Here is a 27493-nt window from a genome sequence, read left to right as displayed (position 1 = left end):
GCATGGCGACTTTTTTTCAATATTTTGGCTATATCATTTAAGCTTAAGCCACTAATTTCCTTCAAAGCCACCAGTTGGGCCCGAACAGTTGAATCAAGGCTTTTAGCTTTGCCCATTTCAGAAAATATTTTCACTTAAACTCTAAAATAAAAACGAAAATAACATTAAATACATTGTCTAACTTGTGTACACATTCCAAAAAGTAGCACAAATAACAACTGAATTAACCAAAACATTGATACCAACACATCATAAAGTTACCAAAATATGTTAAAATGTTCAAAAATTGGCTATAATATTAAAGAACTCATGAAAATCAATATTTATATTTGGTTTAATACACAATTATTCATGAATATCAATAGATTCGTACCTTGTCAAATTACTATATGCATTGTTATGCTTATAATGTTAACCTCACCATACTTATGCCGCAAAATGATGAAAAAAACAGGTGGCTCTAAACTTATGACCAATACTATATATATATATAGTTAACGTTTACCGATAACAACTTCACCTCACCAGTGGTGAAAAGCAGGTTATTCTGTCGACTTCAGAATTAATCGAAATTAATCGATTAATTTCGATTAATTCTGAAGTCGACAGAATAACCTGCTTTTCACCACTGGTGAGGTGAAGTTGTTATCGGTAAACGTTAACTAACTACAGTATTCACAAACGTTAACAAACAAGACACTTAATGCCTGCTATACTGTATTCAGTTTAATTGAAAAGTACAAGTAGGCATCACTTTATCCACTCACGTAAACAAACGAGGACGTTAACGTTTTCTGGAAGTAGACAAGATCGCAGTTTGTTCACAATGTACCCTGACGAACTAAACAGTCTTTCACAAGGAACAGAAGTGGCAGGTACACACAGAATTGTCTGCACAAAACTGCTCAGGTTAGGGTAACGATGCCTATTCAGTTGCCACCACATGAGGGGATTCTCAGTTTCTGGAATTACACCTTCTTCTTGATATCGTGTAAGCTCAGCCAGTGAGCCATGTACTGTTTGTGATTCATCTGATGAGGATTGCGATTCTGAGTCGCTGACCAACAGAGTAAGTTTCAGTTTCTTACTCACAGGTTCTGATGCCTCGCCAGTGCTGGTAGTAGTTTCACGTTCAGCTCTCTGTCTTTGGTTACAGTACACCCGAAATGAATTAGAAAGTATTGTCCAAACTGCTTCACGTTTCTCTCTTGAGAGACAGCCGAGTTTCTTGTAACGTGGGTCTAATGCCACAGCCATTTGCAACGTTGGCAATGCATCGATGTTTTCAATGCGACCTGAGAAGTCATTTAGTGTTGCAGATTTGAAACGTGCTATATACCCTGGATCGTCATCATTAACCCGCAGAAGTCTGCGCAAAAATGCTTCAAACGGAAGTACAGCCGAACATGTAGCATACTGTTCACTACCAATATACTCAGTAGCATCTGCAAGTGGACCCAATACCGAGACAAATTTTGACATTTTCTCCCAGTCCAACTCCCTTAGTTTATCTCTAGTGTAATTCTCGGGATGGTCAATATGATACATCTTAATGGCATCTTTCACTTCCAGCAATCTGGCTAACATTAGGTAGGTACTGTTCCACCGCGTAGCTACATCCTGCTGCAATTTGTGAAATTTCACATCGTCAGACCTGTTAGAGGTACTGGCTTGGCTGGCCTTTAGCTCTGATGTATTCCTTGAACTGCGCTTAAAATGTCCAACTAGCTGTCGACATTTAGCCAGAATAGGAGATGAATTAGCTGCTTTCAAACCTGCTAGTATGCTCAGTTGAAGACAGTGAGCAATACACGGTATATGGCTGTAATCCGTCCGTCCTATAGCAGCAACCATATTTCGTGCACTGTCCGTTACGATACAGCTAATTTTTTCAGCAATGTTCCACGTTGCGGCAAACTCTTCATAGAAACTGGCAACATTATCAGCAGTGTGCCTTTCTTCAACATTTATGCAAGCTAAAGCGACAGACGTCAGTTTCCACTCAGAATCAATCCAATGACCTGTTATCCCACAGTACGATTCATTGTTGGTGGAGGTCCAAAAGTCAGTAGTTAGAGCAATACTATGAATGCATTCTAGAGCTTTCTTGTGCTCATTCAACTTCTCATTGTACATCTCTCCAATGACAGTGTCGATTGTACGGCGACTGGGCAAAGTATAAGTCTGGTTTTGAACGGCAATACGAAGCACCGCCTCTAGTCCAGCATCTTCTACAATTGCTGTTGGACGTTCAGAACTGGCAATCCAATGAGCTATTGCCACCTTCAGGTCGGCTGAGACCTTTTCACTGACAGGCTTGTTTGACTGACACGTAAATAAATTGGTGAATGATTTTATCTGAGGGGTCATCTTACGTTCACTGTCGACAACCTGTTGATATTTCAGAGGATGCTTGTGCTGAAGGTGATAAGTCAGCAATATGTTTGAGCCACGGAAAGCAAACTGTTTATTGCAGTGAACGCAGTATATTTTATCACCTTCGTCTACTTTACCATCAGCATTCAACTTGAAAACAAAATGCTTGCTTAACTTTCCAGTTAAATGTTTGACAGAAACGTTGTTTTCATTAGTTGCCGCAGCCATATTTGCAAAACAAACTTTGTTTACTTTAAAAACGGATATAGAAATGTAAGATAATGTTCCTAGGTCAGTAAGTATTTTAAAATATGACAAAATTTTTAGTCGAGATTTTCAAGATACGCGCTTTCAAAATTTATTTTATATTTATCGAATTCTATTGAAAAATTCTAAATTTAATACTCTCTTCGTCATGGCTAATGACTTTGAAACAATTGATTTTGAAAAGTTGCGTTTGGACGATTTTAAAACTTTTAAAACTGAAAATAACTTCTTTGCGAATAATTTATATGAAAACGATATATTTTTTTTTTATAAATTTTTATGCTTAACATTTATCAAATTAACAGATATCAAAATATATTGTTCATGCTAAAATTTAAATTAGGCCAAGTACCATACCACTTCACAAATAATTTCTTACAGACCTTCCAACTCTCACGGTTTTACCGTGAGACTCACGGTTTTATAACGAACCTCACGGTCTCACGGTTGATCCAAAATTCTCACGGTAAATTTTAAAAATTTTCCGAAGAACTTTTTTTTTCAATTTACTCTTAATATTTTAGCTTAAAATAATAACAATATATATTCTGAAAAAGATTGTGATTACATCAAAAACTAATTAATATTAAGTGAACAAAACAGATCATAAAACCGGCTCCGACTTATAAATAGCTTTAAACATGAGTTTTTTTATATTATAAATCAAATCCGAATTTTTAAAAATGGCGTCAAAGCAAACATATAAATGCAAATTTAACTCAACATGGTGCCAAGATTACCCTGTTAGGGCTGTTAAAGGTAATATTTACCAATTTTACTGTGTTCCGTGTGTTAAAAAACTAACTTGTCATCATCAAGGAGTTAAAGATGTATCTGATCATTGCAAAAAAAACAGTCACAAAGCAAATGTAATTGCATTAAAAAAGCAAACTTCTTTAAATAACTTTTTAAAAACTGACACAACATTAGATAATCAAGTAATTAATGCTGAGGTCATGGTAACAAATTTTTTGGTTCAGCACAACATTTCTTTAGCCACTTCCGATCATCTTACATCTCTTTTTAAAGAGGTTTTTCCAGACAGTAAAATTGCCAAGAGGTATGCAGCAAGTCGAACTAAAACAATGGCTATTATAAACGAATCATTTGCTCCACATTGTCGAAATTACATTGTGGAACATTGTAAAGTTCATCCATATTCCTTAGGCACAGATGGATCGAATGACTCTGGCATTGATAAGATGAATCCTATATGTATCAAAATATTTGATGCTAACTGCTCAAAAACAATAACATGTCATTTCTTTGATATGTGCTTAACATCTGGAGTTGATTGTGCAAAGGCTGCTGTTATCTTTTCTTCTATAGAAAAAAAATTTGAAGTATATGAAATTCCTTGGGAAAATTGCATAAGTTTAAGTGTTGATAATACAAACTCTATGATTGGAAAAAGAAATTCAGTTGCATCAAGATTTTTAGAAAAAAATAATAATATCTTTATTGGTGGCTGCCCTTGTCATTTTCTTGCACACTTAGCTGCTAGTAAAGCACATGATGTTTTTTGTGATTATATTGCATTAAATGTCGAAAATGTTATGATTGACTTGTACTATTGGTTTGATAAGAGTGCAAAACGAAAAGGCAAATTGAGAGAGTACTTTGAATTTTGTAATCAAGAATATCAAGGCATTCTAAAGCATCTATCAGTTAGATGGCTATCTTTAGAGAAATGTATTTCAAGAGCTATCGTCAAGTATACAAGCCTGAAAGCTTATTTTTCAAGTGAAAGTTTTGCTGATGAAAGGTTTAAGCGTTTATATGACAAATTTCATAATCCAATTTTGGAACCAGCAATGCTTTTTCTAACTTCAGCATTACCTTTGTTTTTACATTTCAATCTACTATTGCAGCGAGAAGAGCCAACAATTCATTGGCTAAAATCAGCAATGGAAAGTCTAGGCAAAAAGCTGGCTAAGCGCATTATTCTACCAAACAAACTGAAAAACATTTCATCAGTTTTAGAAATAGACTTAGAAGATTCAAAAAATTATATTGATACTCAAGATATTTATCTTGGAGTCCTAATAAAACAAAAACTCAGGCAACTCTTTGAAACAGGAGATATTTCACAAAAACAATATAAAGAATTTCATGATGCTGCTCACTATTTTTTTAAGTCGTCTCTTAAATATATTAAGCACAAATTTCCTCTTAATGACGATTTAATTGTTAATTCTGGTTGGGTGGATGTTTTAGACCGTGAAAACTCGAAGTGGGAGCAAGTTCAGTATTTTTATGACCGGTTCCCACACTTGATGAATGGTATCAAACCTGATGAATTGTATGAGGAGTTTAGCGATTATCAGATTTTAAAGAACAATGATTTTGATGATGTTTTTGAGGAAGCTAAGATACCTGAAAAGATTCTTGATGATATTGGAGGTGAACCTTTGTTTCACTACAGAATTGACGTTTTATGGTACCATATTTCAAAAATGGTTATTCCCAACACTTTAGTTAAACGTTTTAAACTGCTACCAAAATTAGCTGAAATTGTTCTCATTATTCCCCACAGTAACGCTGAGTTAGAACGATTGTTTAGTATTGTAAAAAAAAACAAATGTCTTGAGAGATCAGCATTAAAGTTGGATGGGACATTATCAAGTATTTTAGCTATGAAAACAATGTTTCCCGAGGCTACTATACCGTGTTTTCAATGGAAACCATCTGAACAGCTGTTAAAAACATCAAAAAAAGCAACAAAAATGTACAAACATAAATGTACATAATGAATAAATATTATTTATTTATAAAATGTAACTTTTCATTCTATTTTAATTTTTCTTGTTTCAAAAAAAGCCCTTTTTTTTTTTAATTTTACGCTTCCCAAGGTTTTTGTGTAAATCTCAAGGTTTTTTTTAATGAATCTCAAGGTTTTAAAAAAAAAAGGTTGGAAGGTCTGCCTTTATGGTTTTGATACCGAAAATGCTCCAAGTGGAGCAACATGGTGTGTGTCTGAAAAGGGCTGGACAAAACAAGGTATTGCAAAGTTATGGTTTGAGAAAACATTTCTTCCAAATATTGGCTCAGCAAGATCACAGGTTTTAATCCTAAATGGGCATGACTTACACAACTTTGTTGAATTGATTTGTGATTGAATGTTGTTGAATTGATTTGTGAATTGAATTTTTAAGTCACTGAAAACTGCCTATTCTGAGGTCTACCAAACAATGATGAATGACTACCCAGCTGTAGTAGTGTCATGTTCTAACTTTTGTGGTTTATTTTCAAAAGCTTGGAAACATGCTATGACTGATACAAATATATGCTCAGGATTTCAAGCTTGTGGAATTTATCCGTTTAATCCAGATGCTATTCCTAATGAGGCATACATTCCAAATATTTTATATAGTCATTTTCAGATAAGTCCCAGTTCAATATGTATGTGATATGTCAGTTGTAAACAACCTTCCATTTTTACCTGATCTATCAGAGAACAGCTATACAATCAACTCACTATCTTTAACCAAACTAGTAGAAGAAAATGAGTTAATTGATTTTTTCATTCAAGGCAATACTGTGCAATATTCAAATTAGAAAAAATCAAAAAATACGACTTCTCTCAATATAAATAATAATTTATCATAAGAAATTTTTGCTGGTTTGTGATTACCAGCATCATCATTCAGAAAAAAGTCTTGAAGAAGCAGAAGTAATTGAATCAACATTTGATTCAAATGATGAAAAAATAGTTTTCTGCAAAACATATTAACAGATCTTCCATTTCCATTTACTAATTCATCTTGTCCATTAGACAAAGATTCAGATGTTCTTGCATATCCTTCTCCACAAGTTAAACATAACAAAAAAAACTAATTTAAAGTTTTTTGTTCTGACCTCAGAGGAGGCTTATAATGCAAAGCTTGAAGATAGGGCTGCAAAGGTAGCTAGTGAAAAGAGAAAAATTGAAAAACAAAAGATTTTTAAAGAAAAAAAAGAAATATCTGCTAAAAAGAAGCTAAATCTTGTGTCAAACTTAAAGAAATTTACCAAGATGAAAGGAAAAAAAAGATATTTTTAGCAATAGTTTTTCTTAGTTTTTTGTTGAGGTTGTTAATTCACTTTAATGATTGTATGATTAATTTAATTAAACAATTTATCTTGATTTTGTGCTATTTTTTTTTGGTTTGGTTTGGTTTTTTTTTTTAAATGATAATAAATCAATTTACAGTGCCCCTATTCATCTGTTCAATGTGTTTCCTAATTTCTGGCCAACAGCCAATAAATGGTTAAGATGGCCAGTATTTGGTAAAATTGTTTACCTTTATTATCTGCTTTATACATATTTTTGTGTTATTATAATAACAAAGTTTTTTACTTAGAATGGCAGAGCTTTTAATTCTCTAACAATTGATATATGATATGTAACATATGCTTGAGTATTTTTGTGTAACGGGCGTTTCTTGTAAAAGTGTGGCCAGTAATTGGCGTAATTACCCTACTTGATTTTTGTTTTGCTTCTATTTATAATTGCGTCATTTCAAGCAAAAAGCTTGCTTCACTGCGGAGGTGCGAGTTAGATATCTAATTAATATATATCATTGGGGAAAACCGACCAATATCTAGCCACATCATACTTACTGTTTAAATATTTAGTGTTACATGAATAAATAAATTAGCACGTAAATAGGATATTTAGGGATGGATATAATTCAGAAAAATTTTAAACAAACTAAACTTGATGTATCAAAATAAAAACAAATAAAAGAATAGTAAATTGTTCACATTTATTTTATTATTATTTTGCAAAAAGCTTGGAGCTGTTTTAACTTTTTTTTTTTTTTTTCTCTGATTAACTTTTGCTTTTTTACAATCCAGTGCTTCTTGATGAACCTGTTATTTCTATTTTGTTCATGCATCATTTTGAGTATTAACTATCACCAGTGGCAGACTGTCCATTAGGCTAACTAGGCTGCAGCCTAAGGGTCCGTGATTTTAGGAGGCCCGTGCACGGGCTCCTTGGCCCCATGACAAATCCATGCGTCTTTCATCTATAATCTGTCAGTCAGATTCAGACTACTAGGGTATGCGGGTTCTGGCGCATTGATACCTTTCCTATACTTAAGGGTTCAAGGTTTTTTTTAAATCTTTAAAATTTTCCAAGATGACGTCTCTTTTTAATCCTAAGCTTGAGAATGTAGGTTCTGGCGCATTGATACATTTTTTATACTTAAGCGCAAAATCTTGTAAAATGTTAAAGATTGTAATAATTTAGCTAAGTAAATCATATTTTTTTAAATAATTAAATAATAACAATTAAAAAGTGGGAGTAAAAGTCCATCCAAGTTTTTGAAAAAGGTAAGAGCAAATTTCATCATGCATTTTTTTTTTATCAATAGCTTTAGGAAATGAGAAGTTTTCAATTTTGTAAGGATGATTTCTGTTTCGTAAAAGTTGAAACAAAATATATTGTACGCTAATGAAGCTTTTTCTATTAATTTCTTTCGACTTTGTCTTTTCCGTAATAAGCGTCATAGAGAGAAGAGAATTTTATATAGTCTTTGATGAGCTGCTCCTCCAAGAATTCAATGTCATCTATTCTTTTTCCATTCGGCACAAAATAAATGTAGTTAGCATTTTCACAGTGATTGGTAAACCCAAGTTGCTTTAAGAAGATGAGTATATGCTTTTTAGTAACTTTGGAATATTTGATGCTTTTTTTCTTGGAGTTGACGAGAAGGTTTAAAGCTTGAAATTTGCTTTTCAGTTTCTCAAACACATCCTTTTGAACTTTGCATTTTTGCTTTCCGTTGTATTGTTTGATGCATTCTTGGAAATGAGAAATTCTTGACCAACTTAGTCTATTTATATTGGAGCGATAGTACTCTATTTTAATGGCTGGAGTATCCTGTTGCGATGAATTTTGGTAATGACCAAACCCATTCGCTCATATAGTTTCATGTTTTCATGATAGACGACATATTTCTCTTTGTTGTTTAAATTGGGAACCAGTATGTCCACTTTGCCTATTTTTAATCTTTCAGGAGCCAAAGGGTAATCGTTGTGATCGTCGTGAAGATGGTCAGGGTAGTCCAAGTCGACTTCAAGAATGCATGGCATGGATTTCCAATTTGAGAGTTCGTCTTCAGTCATCCATCTAATTCCTCCGACGGGAAGATTTTTGCTAATTGCCCATCCGTACAAGTTGTTAGCGTCTAAATATTGGATAAATTTTGATGGTTCTGAAGGATCGTACGAGTCGCCCAAGTATTTGTTATTAGCAGTTCCATGTCGTTTTGAGATCATGCTGATTCCACCGCGTATTCCTCTTTGAAACATGAGAAGCATGTCAGGGTCAAATAGAAGCTCTAATTCGACTCCAGTTATCTTTAACATAGCATCCCAAGCCAAACCAGAGGAGGTGTAATACCAAGGAGGGTCAAGACCGTAATAGGTACGACACACCTCTCTGAAATTTTCAAAGACATCTGCAAGCATCAAGACATCAGAGACGTTGTACAGCTCATCAAGGACTATATAAAATTCTCTTCTCTCTATGACGCTTATTACGGAAAAGACAAAGTCGAAAGAAATTAATAGAAAAAGCTTCATTAGCGTATAATATATTTTGTTTCAACTTTTACGAAACAGAAATCATCCTTACAAAATTGAAAACTTCTCATTTCCTAAAGCTATTGATAAAAAAAAAATGCATGATGAAATTTGCTCTTACCTTTTTCAAAAACTTGGATGGACTTTTACTCCCACTTTTTAATTGTTATTATTTAATTATTTAAAAAAATATGATTTACTTAGCTAAATTATTACAATCTTTAACATTTTACAAGATTTTGCGCTTAAGTATAAAAAAGGTATCAATGCGCCAGAACCTACATTCTCAAACTTAGGATTAAAAAGAGACGTCACCTTGGAAAATTTTAAAGATTTAAAAAAAACCTTGAACCCTTAAGTATAGGAAAGGTATCAATGCGTCAGAACTCGCATACCCTAGTAGTATTCAGGCTTTGATCATATGCAATAATCATGGAAACATTATCTTGTTCCTAAGTAAATAAAGTTTGATATACAGTATATACCAATCTTTTGTGAAGTCGCTAAAATGTCATATCATTATATATCAATAGCTCTAAGACGTCGTGAAAAAAAACTTGCAATAGAAGCACACACAGGAGTAATGCCAAAAACTGTTAAGCTCACGGAGATGTTTGGGAAGCAATGTTCAGTAACAGTTACAGAACAAATGCCTCTTGATGATCCTTCAGCTCAAAGTGCTGCTGTGCCCGAGGCAACATCTCATTCTCAAGATGTTCGAAATGAAGAAAATGATGATGACAACAAAAGAGAAAGTAAGTTTGGCAATGACGATAATGGGCCAAAGTTTTTTCTGTGTTGAAAGTAACTTTCAACGCAGTTACTTTCAACACAGAAAAATGCTTTTTGTGGTGATGAGTTTAATGACTGGAAGAATGGCTTAGCCGTTATCTGTGCGCATGAAAAGTCTTTAGCCCAAATAGCTGCAGTTCAGAGCACCAGAAACCTTTAAGTGGCTGCAGCTCGTATCGATGAAAACATTGTCAAATAATTCAATGCGGAATGCCAATACTTCAGATCGGTGCTCGAAAGTGTCGTTGAAATAATCAAGTTTTTGGGCCAGCAACTAATGGACACTTATGTTCACCGAATTAAGCGTGCTAAGTACTATTCGGTATCTATGATAGCACACCAGATGCATGCAAGGTTGATTGATTAACTTGTATCATTAGATATCTACCTGAAGACAGTTGAGTACTCGTTGAGCGTTTCCTCAAGTTTCTTGACATGAGTGGACATACTGCGAGTGAGATCTCAACAAGCCTTTTGGCATTTTTAGAAAAAGTGGGTATCGACATTACAAACAGTCGTGGTCAATCATATGATAATACTAGTAACATGTCTGGAACTTACCATGGTGTTCAAGCAATAATAAAGGCACGAAATTCATATGCTGAATACATCCCGTGCTTTGCACACTCAATGAACTTAGCAGGACATGAAGCAGCAAACTGCAAATCACAAGCATCATTGTTCTTTGACATTATTGAGAAACTTCAATCGTTTATGACTGCTTCAGTGTATCGCTGGTCTGTGCTTAAGAATAACCTGGACTCAACAACCGTTTTGAAGAGTCTTAGTGAAACCAGATGGTCAGCCAGAGCAGGGGCAGCAAAGGCTTTGTAGTTGGTTTACCATGAAATAAAAAATGCTTTGGAGAATATTAGAGACGATATCTGTGAAATAACAGACACAAGACGCGAAGCAGACGGTTTAGTTAAGAAGCTGAATTAGCTTGGTTTTAAAATTTTGACTGAACTCTGGTCGAACATTATGGATCGCTTCAAGGATACGTCTACAAGCCACAGATTTGGACCTTAACACAGCTGTCAATTTGATGCAATCACTAAATGACTACATGAGCAGTTTAAGAAAAGAGTTTGAGTTGTTTGAACGTAAAGGTCAGGAGCTTACTGGCAATAATGTATACAACGAGCTAAGTGCACATAAGCGTGTTAGAAGTACTCAAACCACTTTTCATGAAGGCAACAAAGAGGAAGTTAGCTTGTTACCAAGGGAAGATTTTAGAATAAGAGTTTTCCTACAAATCACAGACAGCATCTTGGCTGCTATGCAGAAGCGTCTTATTGGGTATTCAGGTGTTTGAGATAAGTTCTCCTTCCTACAGAATTTAGTTGATCTCCCTGACTCCTGTCTGCGTGAAGCCTCATCAACATATTACTATATTTTCTGTCAGATTGGTAACTTTTGCACAAGAGCCCCATAATATGTCATTAGCCTAGGGGTCCAAGATTTCTCACCACAGCTGCATCTAACAACTCTAAATAGTGTTGTTAGTCATGGCCATCTAAAATAAGTAATTTTGGTCTATGAGAATAAATTCTTGGAAGAAATGATTTAGTAAATTAGTGTAATACAATTCCTTGCTTAGTCCAACCACTGTCAGAAACACTCCATGTGCTTCCTTATGGTGCATTTTCAATTTGAAAGCTGTAAAGTGACATTTATTTTTCAATTAACTATAAAATGTAGCAGAAAAGAGTCAATTATTGTACTTATACAAGTTATAACAGTGATTGTTTCCTGATTGCCTAATGTACAACTATACAGATACTTTACTCCTTTTTTGGCAATTATTTCCCCAGGGCAATAATCAAACCACATTCCAGTCTCATCCATATTCCATTTGTTTTTCAATTTATTAATTTGTTTTCCATTAATACATTTTTAAGAATAGAAAAGTATGTTGAAACTTTAAAAGCATTTACACACTAATGTTGAACAGCAGCTGTACCTTCTGGTTGATGTAAAGCTATTTTTTTTATACCTTTTGCACATCCCACACCACCATTTTTTCTGAAGGTGTTCCATTTTTGAATGATTTTTTATGCTTTGCAACAAAGTTTTAAGCATATTTTAGAAATGGTCAAATCCTATTTTAAATGCTGCACGATTGTATTAAAATTAACTATTTTATTTTCTTCTTCATCATTTAGAGGGGTGGGATGTCCAGGCTTGGCTCCAAATTCTATTTTTCAAGAAAGTTGAACATGCAGAGAACACCAATAGCTGATATCATAGCTGCATGATTGTATAAACAATATTTTCCGTGTTTACTTCCACTCAGTTCTTCAATTTTTTTAGAATTTTGTAATTTTTCTCATTCTAATAAAAAGTTTCCTAGTTCTATAAAAAAAACAACAGGAGTAGTGGCATAAGATAAAGAGTGTTTTTGAAAAGTTTAAGGGTGACCCTGAGAAATTCGAGAAATTAGCAATGGCTATAAAGCATGCAGAAATGAAAAGTTTGCAATATTTAGCTGGTTATATTACACCCAAACTATTACACTATTCAAAAAAGTAATTCTTTTTATAGCATTAAATGCTGTTCTTTACTTCTAGCATGCAAAGTAAAATTTGACACTATTCAAACACTCATCAATGCTTGTGATAGAGGTGGTTTATGGAGAGTGAATTATAAAATTATTGATATATTTGTACAATGTGAACTATTATATGAAGAAAAAAAAAACTTCAACAAATTTTTGAGAGTATTAAATTTAAAAAAAATGTAAATTTGCTAACAAGTCAATGGTAAAGAATACAACAGTATTACTTTATAATAGTAAAATATCTTTTACATTATCACTCTGTATTTCAGACAACAAATGTTACTTTACAAAAGTAAAATATCTTGTATATTATCACTCTATATTTTCTTAGCTTTATTAGGTCAGTGTAAAATACTTTCCTTATTTACTTTTTTTTCTTTACCTGTCGATGTAAACTTAGATCTACAAGCATAAATCAGTAGATTATGTATATATTACATGACGTTAAACTGATCAAATAATAGTTGTACGTACCTCTAAGCAAGAAAGGACCTCACAAAGGTCTTTAAAAAATCAATATCAAACCTGCTTAGGTTGATAAAACTCTAAGATTTTCTTTCATACCTGAAGACAAAAAATCTTTTTTTTTCTTCAATAAATATCTCCTTAGGCTGTGCGTGTTTATCCAGTTTTACAAGACAAACGTTCCACGGAGTTTTAAGAAAGAAGAAAAAAAAAAGATTTTCTCACAAAGACGCCACTAAAAAAATTGTTTTTTCTTGTCGCTTGCTATTGTGTTTGTGATGTTGCAGCTTTTCGCAGAAATTATGTTCAAAGAAAAAAACGTTTGTTACGAGACAAAAGACCTGAAGGTAAAATATCTGTCATCTAATAACTCCCCATTTTTTCAATAGATTTTAGTTCCATAATTTTACCAAGAAATATCCACGAAAAATTGCAGTGACATACCAGTTCATGAATCTTTCTATGGCAAGTTTAGTATTCTCATTTGCAAATCATTATTAACATTGTTTTTATAAAGAATATCATCTTTTTAAGATAAAGCCCGTAATTCTTACACAAATAAAAATCAAAAAATAACTTGATGCATGTATTACTTTGTGTTTCGTTCTTTCTATACATTAATAAAAAAAACCTATAACAGCTTTCACTACAAAGGTTTCATCAACGAAACTTATGACAGTGATTTATAATGTAAAAATTAGAATTTCGTCGTAAAATTAAATTGTGAAAAGTTAAGCCAGACTCCGGCCAGCAAAATCTTATTGAGATCCTGGCTATAAACTACCAGTTAAATATTATACATTATATTGCTGCTGTTAAATAATAAAAAGTTTCACTTTAAACTAATATTTTTGTAACAGGTCTAAAAATAAATGTTCAATAATAAAAGTTAAAAACTATTTACAAAAAAAAAAAAAAAAAAAAAAAAAATCAAGTTAAATTTTTTAAAAAGAGCTACTGATGAATGTAGTTCTTTTTAAAAAACACAATCAACTACGCGAAAGTTAAAGGATTAAAAAAAATCAGTTTCGAAGAGATTAACTCTAAGAAAACGTTCGAAGCAAATTGCGCTTCAAAAAACTGAGCGACAACCTTAGGTTAAATTAGAATGTTTAGTTTACTCAGTTCAAAGAGTAAACTTGAATGTAAAAAAGATTGTTTCGGCACCAATCCAATTTCAAAGTCATCAGCGGCATTTCTTCTGTTTGAAGTTGCTGAATAGTTTTTGTAGGTTTTACAATGGTCTAACATTCGAAAAAATAAGAAAGACGAACAGCAAAGAAAACTATTTATCATCGGCGTGGATTTCTTTTAACGGAACACCCCTAAATGATTATGAAATTATCAGTTTCATTAAAAGCATTTTTAACGAGGATCAATAGTAACTTAATATAAATAGTAAATTAATAGTAAATCAATATAAATCATTAGTGCAAAACTTCCTGTAAAAGCCATGAGCTTGTTTAAACAAATCATTAAATTCCTTGACGAGAATACATTAAAATGTGCTATTTTTACAATGCTTGGCCGAGACACCAGATTAAATTTTAGAATTCTCATAAAAATACCTTGCATTTTCATCTAAATAGTCAGGCATTTCAACAGAATACGTATCGTCAAGAAGCAGACAGAGCAAACCACTGGTTAATGCTAAAAATCCGTTTACTGTAAAAGGTAAATGTGGAGATATTTGGCTTAAATTTCTATTTTGTGGGGCAACTATACCACCAATACGACCGAATACAGAGGCAAAGCCATAAACAGTTGTTCTGGAAAAAAAAAAAAAAAATTAAATTTAAATAAATACAAAAAACCCCCCCAAAAAACTTAATTAATCTCATGCAATTATGAACTGACATGAAATTAAAATGATGAAATATAAGAGAGTTCCAAAAACAACTTTATTTAGATACCAACAAAATATACATGTAAAAGGATACATACTCCCCAAACCACCACCCTAATAGATTTCAATATAGATACACTTAAACACTTACTTAAATTATGCTAAATTATTATTCTAAAAAATATTGATGAACAATTATTAAAAAATGCTTCAGCTATAAAAGATTTAAAAATCATAACAAATTTTGAATAACAAAATTTAAATAACAAGTTTGTCACACCAAAAATGCGGTTTTAAATACATAAAAATTTCTATTTTAGTTAACTTTAGAAAACTTAATTCATCTTTGAAGACTTACATAGAACTTTATTTGTTACATGTTAAAAACTAAAAAATCAAACACTAACGCTTAGAATTACCTGACCACAGTTGGAAATGTTTCAGCAGTAAACACAATAGTGGATGTCCATGCTGCAGTGAGAAAAAGACGAGAAATTAAAGCAAGAACACTCATAATCAATTTGAAACGAGCAGGAGTAGTTCTTGAAAAATATGCGACAGTGATTCCAAATGAAAACATCGAGGTTAAAGTCATCAAGATTAAAGTACTGTTTTTACGACCAAAACTAAAGCAGTAATATAAGTGTATTAAAGTATTGTTTTAAAAAAATTTATGTATCTTACTTTTTGAATTATTATTTATTATATTTTTTCAGAACAATAATCTTTCAACTATTTTTAAAGACAATCGGTGGAAGAATACTACAGTTTCCTTTTTTATTTTTTCAGAAAAAAAATCTTTCAATAGTCTTTTACATTAATTAAAAAAAAGATCCTTTTAAAGCTCCCACTCCCAGTAAAATATTTCAAAAAAAATTATAAAATAAATTTTTAGCCAGCAAATGTATCAACTTTTATTGTATTTTCAAATATAGCAACTGTTTAAACAGACAGTTCTTTGTTTAATATGTCAAGAAAAAACTTTATATAAAATAATACAATTTGCAAACTTTATATAAAACTTTATATTACAATTTACAAACTTTATATAAAATAATAAAAGATGCTCAAATAAAACAGTTTTGCTAAGGATATAATAAAATAGGTAACTATATTATTCTTCTACCAATTCTTCTACCTTTTGTTTAAATAAATTCACTATGTACAGAATATAATATACCATTTTGCTAGAAGCCAAACTATAATACCCTGGACCATTTCTGCTACACCCATTAAAAACATGTTAACAGTTAAGTCTCCAGAGAGTTGTCCAACACCAAGTGCCATTGCATAATACATAAATGTACAAGTAAACCTAGAATGAAAAGGAAAAAAAAAAAAAAAAAAAAAATCGACATATTATCAGGCAACCAAAAAAGTTTGTGCGGTTTTGCAGATCCATAAATAAATACACATAAAAATAGTTTTAATAAAGTTATGAAACACACTGATTGATTCTCCTTAAAACAAGCTTTAATTTGTATGCAAAATCATTCCCCCACCACAACCGGTTTTCTTAATACATTTCTTAGAAATAGGCAATTAGGATAAACCGCACAAATTTTTTTGGTTGCCTGATAAAAGTAAAAAATCAACCATTCATATGAAACATGCTTAAAAGAAAAAAACTTTTGTTATTAGAACTTTAATTTTTTTGATCAAGAAAATCAGTTATATTATATAACATTCTTTTTCTTTTATATCCTTGTTAACTAAAAAACTATTCCTAAGTAAAGTTGGTTTTTTTTTATTTTTAAAAAGGCCAAACAAGTTATTGACATGGGTAAGAAAATTTTTTTCTCCTGATAAAAAAGATCTATCAAATTCTAAAACCATTAGAGAATTTAATTTTAGCATATTTTGTTTTTAAGTAATAACTGCGTAATGATCTTAACTTAAAACACAAAAAAATAATTTTCTTTTACCATAAAAATCCAAACAGGGGAGCTCTCCATCTTGTCTGTCTGTAACAAAACAATGAAATATATGTATAATTAACTTTCCTTTGCTTTAAAGATTCTTCTTCTAAAACAATTTTATGAATATCTGAAAAATCTCTTTCTGGCATATTGTTTCTTCTAGCTAACACCCTGAGTGCTTTTTCACCTTCATCAAAACGTTTTTGTGTAAATAACCAACGAACACTTTCTGGTAGGTAAAACCTACAGTAAAAGTTTGGTAATTGCAGGTTAAAAAATAGACTTTAAAAACAATAACTGACAATAACTTAAAAAATTATTTGTTAAAAACCAAATGACTAACTTTGTAATACAGCCTCATGGAAATTAATGCAAAGCTGAATTAAAAATGTTAAATTATTACACACCACATTAATACAAATACAGGAATTCCTACTGCAGATGTAGTGTAACATATGTGTTTCCAATATGGCAGAGCTTTGAACAATAAACCAAATAGTGAAACCCCTAACCCCCACCATGGTAAAACTGTAGCAATAGTTCTATATTCTGTTCCAACAAACTCTAAGAATGCAACCTTGATCAAAACCATTAAACCTAAGTTAAAAAAATATTTGCATTTTGAAAGAATTTTGAACAAAAATTTGTAATGCTTTTTGTTTTCTTTTTTTTTTTCTACAAGGTGCTATATAAAATACTTAGTTTGATTTCAAATGATAAAAAAAGATTCTTTTTTCTTGTTTATTTTACCTCCTAATGAAATTCCAACAAAAAATACACATACAGCCATCATCACCCAATTGATTGAAAAAGCTTCCAGCATAAAGAAAAACAAATTCATTGAAAACACTATCAACAAAGTCTTTCTGCGTCCAATTAGATCTCCTACAAATTTGAAGAGCTTAATTTAAAATCAAAAAAATTAAATCAAAAACTTGCATTTTAAAATTTACACTGCACAGTAGGGTGGAGCGATTCTATATGCAAAAATACTCTTTTTATTTGTACTGGGGGTGGAAAGTATGCCTTTTCTATTCATTTAGCTAAAAGAAATTTAAATTCAATAGAATAATGTCTTGAGGCTTCTCTTATAGTAAATTGGGATAAGTATAGAATTAATAAAAAAATATTGCCAACAAACACAAAAACATTAAAAAATACTTTATGCATTTTTACATAGTACAAGGGTTACTTCAATACATTTATAAACTATTCTCTTGTTTCAAACTTTGGTAAATCACATCAAGAAGCAAGTTTCACAAACTAAAGAAGCTTCTGTCACCAGCCTAACGCATCTTTCAACTGAAAACTTTAAAATATCAATCTTATCAGGAACATTAATAATCATATTTTCTAAATCCACAGTAGAAATGTTTACTTAAGGGAGGCACTGCTGTATCAACAAACTGCCAATCAATTATATCAATCTAGTCTACAATGTTGAAGATCGTTTTTGGAACTTTGAATACTCAAATAGAGTCCTGACTGTTATTTGCTCTACATTTGAGAACCCATCATAAATCTGATTCCCAAATATATTTCCATTCATAGCATTTACAGACATTGTTACTAAAAAATAGTGTTATTAAACAACTAGAAATATTAATCCACCCCCCTCCAACTAATGAGTTACCTCTGGCATTTAATATAACAATTAGGTAGAAAAGCAAATGATCCTTGAGGATTCTCTAGTGCAATTAGGAAAATGCACTAGAGAATCCCCTAGGATCATTTGTACAAGTAAACCTAGAATGAAACCTTGAAATTATCCATTGTCACATTTAAACCAATTGAAGTGGAATTGCCAATTATTGATCTCAATAAATTGTACATGATTACATAATTGTCTTTACAGGTTCCAAGGAAGATATTTTATTCATGCTGGTTAACAACTGTCAACAGATTCTCCAGGTTATAGAGCTATAACAGAACCATCGATGGAGCTGAAAACTTGAGCTAAACATGTGATCAAAGTATACTCTTTTAGCTAGTTTGATATAAAAATGAAATCTACTTGTAAGGATGGATGAAAAGATTATCAAGAGAAAAGGCATTATCAAGAAGTCCTATTGTCTGACAAACATAAAAATATTGTGGATGAAGAATTACAAATATATTATTTAAGATATAGACTTCATAATGGCTGCTCCAAGAAAAAATTATTATGATTAAAATAATTGATAGATATACATTTTAAACCACTATCTTGCTCATAATGATCTAATGATAGTGGTTTATGGTAATATTGCCTTGTGAATCAGACCAATCACTAAGCAGCCTCAAACCAAAAGGTTTTCTCCACTATGCTTAACAGTTGAAATATACTTCCAGGATGTTGGTTTTTTTTTTGAGACAAGATCTTGTATGAGAAAAAATAAAGAATTCTTAACTGAGAAATTTTCTTAGAATAATTCAATACTTCTTAGAATATGTAAAACTTTTTGAGTTAAATTTTAGCTAACTTTTCCAAATGATTTTCTAATACCTGCCAGAGCTTTTATACTCAGCAGTGGTTCATTTTTATAACCTTAATGTTCTATTTCTTTGTCAGATATTGCAACATTTGAACCATCAATACTCTCAGAATCTGAGCAGTGAGAGCTGATAAACTTTGACTATCATTAATTATTGATTCAGAACCTCCCTAGTATTTTGATATTAAACACTTAGCCTAAATCAAACCAAGATTCTGATTGTGACCATAAGGGCTATTTTAGATTTAAATTATTAATGTTTCATTAACTAAGTATCTTTTCTAATGCTATCTTTCACAAATCCTGCAGCTCAGTGAACAGTCTTTCAAATTTTCATATCGTTTTTTAATGCCTTCTGTTTAGTGTAACTTTCTATCAATATTAACATCTGAAACCAGTTTTTCAATTTAAAGTGAAGTATTCTTTGAGATATATGTTAGTATCTTTTGACTGGGCTATTTTTGCAGCAGAATCATTTGGCTTCCCTGGTGGAACATGTTGATATTGATGAAACTTCCCTAAAGGAGAACTAACATATCTTGTAACTTGTTTCACCTGACAAGGTTGTCTTTTATACCATCAAGAAAAATATTGCAATTCACAAAAAGTTTGTTATTCTTCAAAGCTTTATAATAATTTTGCCATTTTGTCTAAGTTCCTCTAGCAAGTTTTTCCATATTCACCAAGGGGTCATTGTCTGCACCAAAGCAAGCAATTTACAGAAGGTGAGTATGAATACAAAAAAGTAACACAGTTAACAAAAAGCAAATGTTCAAATGTTTTTACTTGCATAGTTATTTTATTTTTTAATATTTTTCAATAATGTACTCGACACATCAACTTTACTCATTTAATGTTCAAATATAGCATTTTCAAACTCAATTAAAATTCTTGTAAGAAACGATTTCTTGGCAAGGTACCTTCCAAATAATTCTGATGTACTTAACATTATTTCAGTTTGGATACTACAATTGATTTAGTATTTTTCATGCAATTCTGAGACAAACTAAGTAGCTGATTTTCTCATGTCTTTTGAAAATGAAAACAAACAATTTCTGTATATTCTAAAGTTCTGAAATACCATAATAATGATGATGATGATAATGATGATGATGATGATGATGATGATGATGATGATGATGATGATGATGATGATGATGTTGATGATGATAATAATAAAAATTAAATAAACTAACAACTTCCCAACCTAAAATTTAAATCAATTTCTAACAGTTGCTTTCAAAATTACAAATTATGTAAAAAGAGGTGCGTGGTATAAAGACCACCGAGAGGTGCACTGTATATAAATGTTTGTATCATTTTAAAATATATCAAAAACTGAATATTGTTATTTGAGTTGACTTAACAATGGAAATCCATACCAAGAGAGCCACCAACAGCAGCACCAACCATCACACCCACCATTTGTATAGTAGATATTGTTGTAACTACCCATGACTTCCCACAGATCAAATTCCACTAAAATATATTTTGACATTTAAGTTTAAAATAATGACTAAGCTGCAATAAAGTATTATTTTGACTGAAAATAAAGATATAAAATCAATATCAATATATTTTAAAACTTAAGAATGCCACAAAATACAGCTAATTGCAAATTACTAACTAGCAAAATACAACAAAATATACAGGAATTAAAACTTTTTTTTTAAAGCAAAAGGTTTAAATACTATTAACAATGAATGAGAAAAACTTTCAAAGTACAAAAAATGTTTGAAAGCACAACATTTCAAAGCTTTGTTTAGACTAACCTCAGTAACTATGGTGTCAATTCCTTTCCTAAAGATAACAGTTTCATTTGCATACTTAGGACATACTTTGTACAGCAGTTGAGTAGTTGTAGAATTAGCTACGAGAAATTTAAAAAACTTAATCTTTAGTTACAACTGAAAAATTGAATTGCAGTAAATGTCTTAGCAATTGCTAAAATTTACTGATAATATTCCAATAATATTTTTGTAGTAGAAAAAAAAAAAAAAAACATTAATAATAATTTTATTTTATTTCATAATAGCTATATTTTTGATGACAATTTTTAGCCATCAAACTCATTACTTAACTCTAGATTAGAAAATATTTTTATAACTGTTTAACAAATATATTGATGACTTATGTGAGCTTTTATATACCTTCCACCCAACATAAGATGTCTTTAAAATGTCTAGACGTCTTAAGTTGAGTGGGCTATGTACAACATCTCTCTTTAAGTTAAATTTTAAATCTTGTGGGTGGTGTGCATTAGGCTAGTTTTGTTGATTGCAACCAAAAATTTAATAAGGATATGGCATGCACATGTAGTTTAGTATCTAACCTAACATAGTAATTAATTGAGCCATTTTTTTGAAGAGAATGGATTTGGAAAATTTAGTTAAAAGATTGAGATCTTAAAAACCAATGAAATGTTTCCTAGATAGTTTTTTGATCCAACTTGTAATATTGGAAGGTAGGAGACTTAACAAACTTATGGATATCTTACAGCTGACAGGTTAATGCTACTGAATATAACAAATTATCATTGAGTGAAAAACATCTAAGTCTTTATAAAATACTTGATTCTAACATTTCATAAATTTATGGGGTCCCAAGAAAGAAATTATTATTTGGTAATTTTGCTTTATTTTTAATCTGTGTATTTTTAGCTATAGTAATATAAGTGCTCTATTGCTTATGAAAAGATTTGATTGTCAAGGACACAACTGTCAGTATGCTTAGAAACAGCACAGTAATTGTACTCATTCTCTACTTGTCTAGTTTGCACAACTTATTTTATGATTGAAAATGAGATGTCTCAATAACTTTGATACTCACAGAAAAGTCTTAAACATGGGCATAACAGCTACTGAACTTATATGGAAATAACAGACTTCCATTTTATAATAAACCATGTTTGTGGTTTATTACCAGCATCTTATGATCTGTAGTAAGTATTTTTGTACAAATGGTACTAAAAGATATTTTAAAAATCATGATGATTGTTCTTATGAGCTAAAAAAGCTATGCAAAATGGCAAAACTATTTTATTAAAAATTGTGGCAAGATATATTGCACACATAGTAATTGTTAAAACAATATCAAAAAAGCTTAAAAACTGGGAATTCAGCAACACAGATAAAACTAAGGTTATATATAGAGAAACTTCCAGCATTTAACAAGAGATTAATTTTAACAATGATCTAATGTTCTTAGTGACTAAAATGAAATTCTTTTATACATCAAATTAGTTTGTGGTGAGTACAAAAAAACTGACTGGTAAAAAATATCATTTCAACAAAACTTAAGTTTACCCTTTTATTTGCTTAAATGATTTTTTTTAAAAAACAAAGGTAATTAGATTTTTAATAGCAATTAAGAGATATGTAAAAAGCTTTTTGTGTATTAATAAATACTAAAGATTGCTTTACTTTTATGTAACTCCTTGTTATGTGATTTTCAAGAGAAGATTTTAACTGAACACATGAAGGATTACTGTGGCTTTAAAAAGTTTTAAGGGATACAATTTTTAAATAGGTATATTTACTAGATTTCAATGTCTTTTGTTTGCAAATACAATAAATATATTCAACTTTATTTGTGTCATTAATTATAGGATTATTATACTGTCTTTGAAAAGTCTACACTTTCTCTAAGCCAATTAGTTTGAAATCATATTTAAAGTTAAATTGTTTCCTGTGTCAACATAATAACATAACTATTTTATAAATTAATTTACAATTATTTCATAAACGAAAAGCATAATTCTTACACGAACTGTTGAAATTCGTATTGCTTAACCACCAGTCTGGTTCTATACCAGCAAACCCGAACATTATCATAGACCACGATGCTATAACTTGAGGTAATCCAGTTACAATTAAAATAATGAACTGGGAGCGCCCAAATTGTCCAATCGAAGTTTCAATAACTTCTTGATAATTTAACATTTCTTACCTTAAAAATATTACAATAGACATTATAAAGAATAGAACGTAGTAAGTTGACTCATTAAAACAAAAACAAAAAAAAAACATATTTTAATAGTTTAAAACTATTCCCGCTTTTTTCATTCATGATTTGAAACAACCCACGTGCGTACATTTCACATTTCACAATGCCCACAATGTGACTAAATTTAGAGATTCAACTGACCATTGATAAAAAGAAAGTTGTGAAATAATTTTGTTCAAAGAATAGCTACCTGCAGTGAAATTTTAACATTAAAAAAAAGTTGTCCAATTAATTTGCTTTGGTTCAATAAATGTTAGATTACTTATATATATCTGCCATTAGTTGATAAATATAAGTAATCTTACATTTTTATATTCATTACTTCACTTGTCTGCCATAAATCGCAAGTCGAGCCTATTAGACCATCAACACTTGCATCACAAACTATAAACATTTAATTGAAAGCGTTGAACTATATATTCATTACCAAATTCTCACATCTATAGTTCGAATTTGAAAAAAAAAATAACAATAAAAAAAAACGCTCTTAACAGAAAATGTGCTAATAAAACTAAATTTGGCTTTTTCGTACATCTGTATTCACCCCCATAACCAACAACCAGCATCAAAAACAATCGTGAACATTATTCAAAATAAAAATCCCTAAAAATCCTTTTTAATCTTATACTAAATTTATAAGACTCCTTATTGTATTTTCTTTAGACATAGCCTAATAAGATATCTCATTACTCAGTGTTATCTTCCAAATTCAACCGGCGATTATTTGTATTTAAACTTCGCTTTTTATTGCGCATAAAAAAAGTTTTTACCTCTTTCCTAATTATATTCCAATAAATACGAAAAGAGGTTGCTTGCAGAACTAAAAAATGCAAAGTCAAAAAAAAAAAAAAAAAAGGCTTAAGTATATGTTCTAAAGCAAATAATGAAATAGGAAGCTCCTTTAATGCAATCTTTGACAGTTATTATTTGCTCTATACTTGGGTTCAGAATAATTGTTATTCTGAAAATTATGGAAACACAAAGCAATTTCATACTATCTTTATGGATAAAGTTCAATTAAGAACCTGGTTTTAATTTACCTTTTTTTTCTAGTATGTTTTAAGAGTAATTATCAAAATTTCTTGCATTTAGGAATATTTAAAACCTTTTACTTTAATAAATAAAAAAACAGTTATTTGATATTTTTTAAAAAGCTATTTGAAAAAGACTGATGAAACATTTCAACTAAAGAAAATATATCAACAAACAGGGACGGTGTGACTGAAAAGCTTAACACGAGAATTGCTTTCTGAAGGTTGATCAACATGTTTAGATGACAAATACATCCGGAAAAAAAGCGCGATATTTACTTTAAGTATTAATACATATGGTTGGTATTTTTCAAAATATTAGGGTTCCAACGTTTTGAAGAAACCACATATAAGTTCTTGCTGCTTAGTGTAGGCTAAAACATAGTCTATAAAAACTGTCGAACAGTTCTGGTTAGCTTATAAGCGCGTACTTGAATATTTTGTAATTCAAATCAATAAAATATCTCTTTCGTTTTGAAAAACTCTAGACATAAATAAAGAACAAAAGAAAATATCAAACTGACCTAAATCAATTACTAGGTTATTTTTCTTATTTTGATAAATATTAATACCTGATCAAGAGATTTGCAGAAAAGATTTTGTGAAGAACCCAAATTATAGATTTGTTGTGTTGTTTTTAACTATAAAACTGCTCTAAAATAAAAGGCATTTTTCTATGACGCAGGTAAGGATTTCTTTTATGGAAATAAGAGGGAACACAATTTATTCATGCATTTATATTTTGGTCTGAACAAAGCCCTACAATTTATTCAGGAACTTTGAACAAACAAAAAGCGACAGGGAATCAAAAGAGATAAAGAGGATTTATGGACATAAACTGGAAGTTATATCTTTTCGACAAATAAAAACTCAGCAGCAACAAAAAAGGTAGTATGAAAAAAGAAAGCATTTGAATAAAATTTTTTTTAGAGAACTAAAAGACCCATTTTAGAGAGATTAACTTAAGATTAAAGTTATCAAACCATTAGAAAAACGTGGCTAAAAAAAAAAAACTCTATATTTAATATGCTGCGAACTTTTTTAACTCAAATCTTGTCGCAAGTTTAGTTTGAAGCTTTAGGGCGTTGTCTTCCTGAAATAAAATTGAGCTGTATTTTCCAGTTTGTCTCTGTTTTTGAAACTCATTTATAGTGTACAAATAAAATCTCATAGATGCCAAAAAACTGGTCAAATTTAATTTGGCACAAGTACTTTGATTAAAAAATTTAATCTACTTATGTCAGATTATTAAGTTGTTAAAGTAATTTAATAAAAAAAATGATCTAATTAAACACAAAAACGAACGAACAGCTTTTATTAGCTTAGCGAATCTGAAATGGTTGAATCTGCTATTTTTAAAGAGACGGTTGTTTAGCGTGGATTTTATTTTGGGAATGCAATTTACCTTAGGAAATCGCTTAAATTTTAGTGCAATGCGTAATGATTTAGCCTGCTTAGTTTCCCTAATATAAATTGATGTCGGAACATTATTGAACTCAGCAGTCTTTCTTTAGACTACAAATTCATGTTAAAAAGTATCCTTGTAATTATAAGTAATACTTTAATCATTTTAATCTAGCAATAAAATTTTTTGAAAGCTTCAAAAAAGTTAAAAAAACAAGCTAAAAATGAAACAAATCTCCTAAAATTATTTTAGGTGTGCTTCTAACATTTTAAGCATTTCCAGAAGAAGTTGGCAATAATATTGCAATACCGGACGCAGATGTAATTGAAACGCTAATTAACCAAATACTGAAACTTTTATTTCTGATTTCAAAACTTAAAAAAAAAATTTATATTGTTTATCAATCAATAGAATTAACTACAATCAAAATACTAAAAGTAAAATTACAAAGTAAGTTGAAAGAAATTACACAATCACTGAAAAATTTGAACTTTAAAAAGATTCCTTTACATTTAAAAAGATACTTTCTTTAGAGCAGGAATGTAAAAAAGTTCAGTGTCTCCATACTTTTTAAGTCATCTCCAGAGTTGCTGGCTGTCAACGTGAAAAACTTGAAGAAAATGCGAACTTTAATGTATTATTAACGTTCTTTAGCTTTTTTTGCTAAAAACCTTATGTAAAGTACTTTTACATATGCAGCTATTAAAACATAAGATTGATCTTGAATTAATTACTTCAATTTTTGATTAAAGAAATTATAAATAACATCTTTAATAAATGTAATTAATCCGTATTCGTTAATTAATCTTCTTTAATTGTTCAATAAGAGATTTTATTACTGTGGTGTCTCTTACTCAACGAGCGCCATTTTAAAAGTTGTTAATATTCATCCAATTAAAAAGATCCGGATCAAATTTATGTTAGGTCACAATCAAATAAAACAAGACAGGCTATATTGAATGTAAAAAATAATGTAGTAAGTATGTAAGTCGGTAAGAAAACTCCTTATTGTATTTCCACATTGAACTTCGGCAGACATTTTATAGCGCTCATGAGTAACATCAATCATATATATATTAATTAGATATCTAACTCGCGTTTCCGCAGTGAAGAAAGATTTTTGCCAACCAGGTTTGTTTTTCCAGCCAGAGATGACGCAATGATAAAAACAAAGCAAACAAAAATAATTATTATCAGTTTAAATAAAACGACTACCGGCTTCAAAAACTTTAAAAACTTGCTTCACTTTTTCTTATGGAATTTCTGTTAAATTAGACATCTAGCTAATATATATCATTAGTAACTATAGATTTTTATTTGCTGCTGTTTGTATTTTCTAAAATGCCGAGTTCCGATGTCATTAAACCCATAAAAATAGGCACACATTCTAAAACTAATTTCTTCTTCCTGTGTTGTATTACCTTAAATACAAAGTATTTAAAGAAAATCATTTGGCTTTAGATGATTACAAAATAAAAAAAATGGCTTTTTAACAAACTTTTAACAGCTGTAAAAGAGTATATATTTTTAAAATTTCTTGTATTTCAAACCTCTTTTATTTATTTAATTCAATTTTTTACAGCAAAAACTAAACTATTTCTTAAATAAAAAAATTACCAAATTTTTTTACCTGCCATTTTTTAAAGTTAACTAAATATGAAATTAAAAAAGAAACAATATCGCGCCTAAATCCGTAAAATGGCGACTATTGCTGGTACTGACCTGTTATTTAAAAATGTCTGGCAGCAAAAAAAGAAAGAAGATGTGGGAGACCACCATC

General features: G+C 30.6%; 4 protein-coding genes across 8 annotated transcripts; 1 reads left to right on the top strand and 3 right to left on the bottom strand.

Annotated features, from left to right (window-relative positions):
- Nucleotides 1–750: 750 nt before the first annotated feature.
- Nucleotides 751–1507, bottom strand: LOC149883886 (E3 SUMO-protein ligase ZBED1-like). The gene has a single exon (XM_090099294.1). It carries the CDS (start codon nt 1480–1482, stop codon nt 751–753), a length of 732 nt encoding a protein of 243 aa, XP_089955420.1. The 5' UTR covers nt 1483–1507.
- Nucleotides 1508–1549: 42 nt separating this feature from the next.
- On the bottom strand, nt 1550–2604 carry LOC145195465 (E3 SUMO-protein ligase ZBED1-like). Its single transcript, XM_090098653.1, has 2 exons — nt 1668–2604; nt 1550–1620 (listed from the first exon to the last, which is right to left on the bottom strand). Exons 1-2 carry the CDS (start codon nt 2602–2604, stop codon nt 1550–1552), a joined length of 1008 nt encoding a protein of 335 aa, XP_089954779.1.
- A 483-nt stretch (nt 2605–3087) lies between these two features.
- Nucleotides 3088–6765, top strand: LOC145192839 (uncharacterized). The gene has a single exon (XM_090097758.1). The coding sequence runs from the start codon at nt 3327–3329 to the stop codon at nt 5391–5393; it is 2067 nt and encodes a 688-aa protein (XP_089953884.1). The 5' UTR covers nt 3088–3326; the 3' UTR covers nt 5394–6765.
- A 6841-nt stretch (nt 6766–13606) lies between these two features.
- Nucleotides 13607–26444, bottom strand: LOC145185431 (solute carrier family 22 member 15-like). Of its 5 annotated transcripts, none has more exons than XM_090097757.1 (11): nt 26281–26444; nt 23036–23220; nt 21045–21142; nt 20655–20751; nt 17549–17683; nt 17206–17395; nt 16805–17041; nt 16060–16194; nt 15299–15505; nt 14602–14802; nt 13607–14358 (listed from the first exon to the last, which is right to left on the bottom strand). In XM_090097757.1, exons 2-11 carry the CDS (start codon nt 23211–23213, stop codon nt 14319–14321), a joined length of 1518 nt encoding a protein of 505 aa, XP_089953883.1. In that variant the 5' UTR covers nt 23214–23220; nt 26281–26444; the 3' UTR covers nt 13607–14318. The 5 variants fall into 5 exon arrangements, with proteins under 5 accessions (XP_089953883.1, XP_089953882.1, XP_089953879.1 ...); XM_090097756.1 differs by lacking the exon at nt 26281–26444 and adding an exon at nt 26224–26247; XM_090097753.1 differs by lacking the exon at nt 26281–26444 and adding an exon at nt 24881–25031.
- Between the last annotated feature and the right edge of the window lie 1049 nt (nt 26445–27493).

Source organism: Hydra viridissima, unplaced genomic scaffold (assembly GCF_058129835.1).
Source record: "Hydra viridissima isolate aposymbiotic clone 2 unplaced genomic scaffold, HvirCarnegie_v1 scaffold_9, whole genome shotgun sequence".
Classification (NCBI taxonomy): Eukaryota; Metazoa; Cnidaria; class Hydrozoa; order Anthoathecata; family Hydridae; genus Hydra; species Hydra viridissima.
This window is presented reverse-complemented; position numbering and strand designations above follow the sequence as displayed.

What these genes read in the sequence shown, in the direction of transcription:
- LOC149883886 (XM_090099294.1), bottom strand. Translation starts at nt 1,482, where the DNA reads ATGTCAAAATTTGTCTCGGTATTGGGTCCACTTGCAGATGCTACTGAG.
- LOC145195465 (XM_090098653.1), bottom strand. Translation starts at nt 2,604, where the DNA reads ATGGCTGCGGCAACTAATGAAAACAACGTTTCTGTCAAACATTTAACT. An exon ending in GCTAAAGGCCAGCCAAGCCA is followed by an intron (nt 1,621 to 1,667) that starts GTACCTCTAACA and finishes AAATTGCAGCAG; the next exon opens with GATGTAGCTACGCGGTGGAA.
- LOC145192839 (XM_090097758.1), top strand. Translation starts at nt 3,327, where the DNA reads ATGGCGTCAAAGCAAACATATAAATGCAAATTTAACTCAACATGGTGC.
- LOC145185431 (XM_090097757.1), bottom strand. Translation starts at nt 23,213, where the DNA reads ATGTTAAATTATCAAGAAGTTATTGAAACTTCGATTGGACAATTTGGG. An exon ending in TACGAATTTCAACAGTTCGT is followed by an intron (nt 21,143 to 23,035) that starts GTAAGAATTATG and finishes AATTTCTCGTAG; the next exon opens with CTAATTCTACAACTACTCAA. An exon ending in CCTGTATTTGTATTAATGTG is followed by an intron (nt 17,042 to 17,205) that starts GTGTGTAATAAT and finishes CTTTTACTGTAG; the next exon opens with GTTTTACCTACCAGAAAGTG.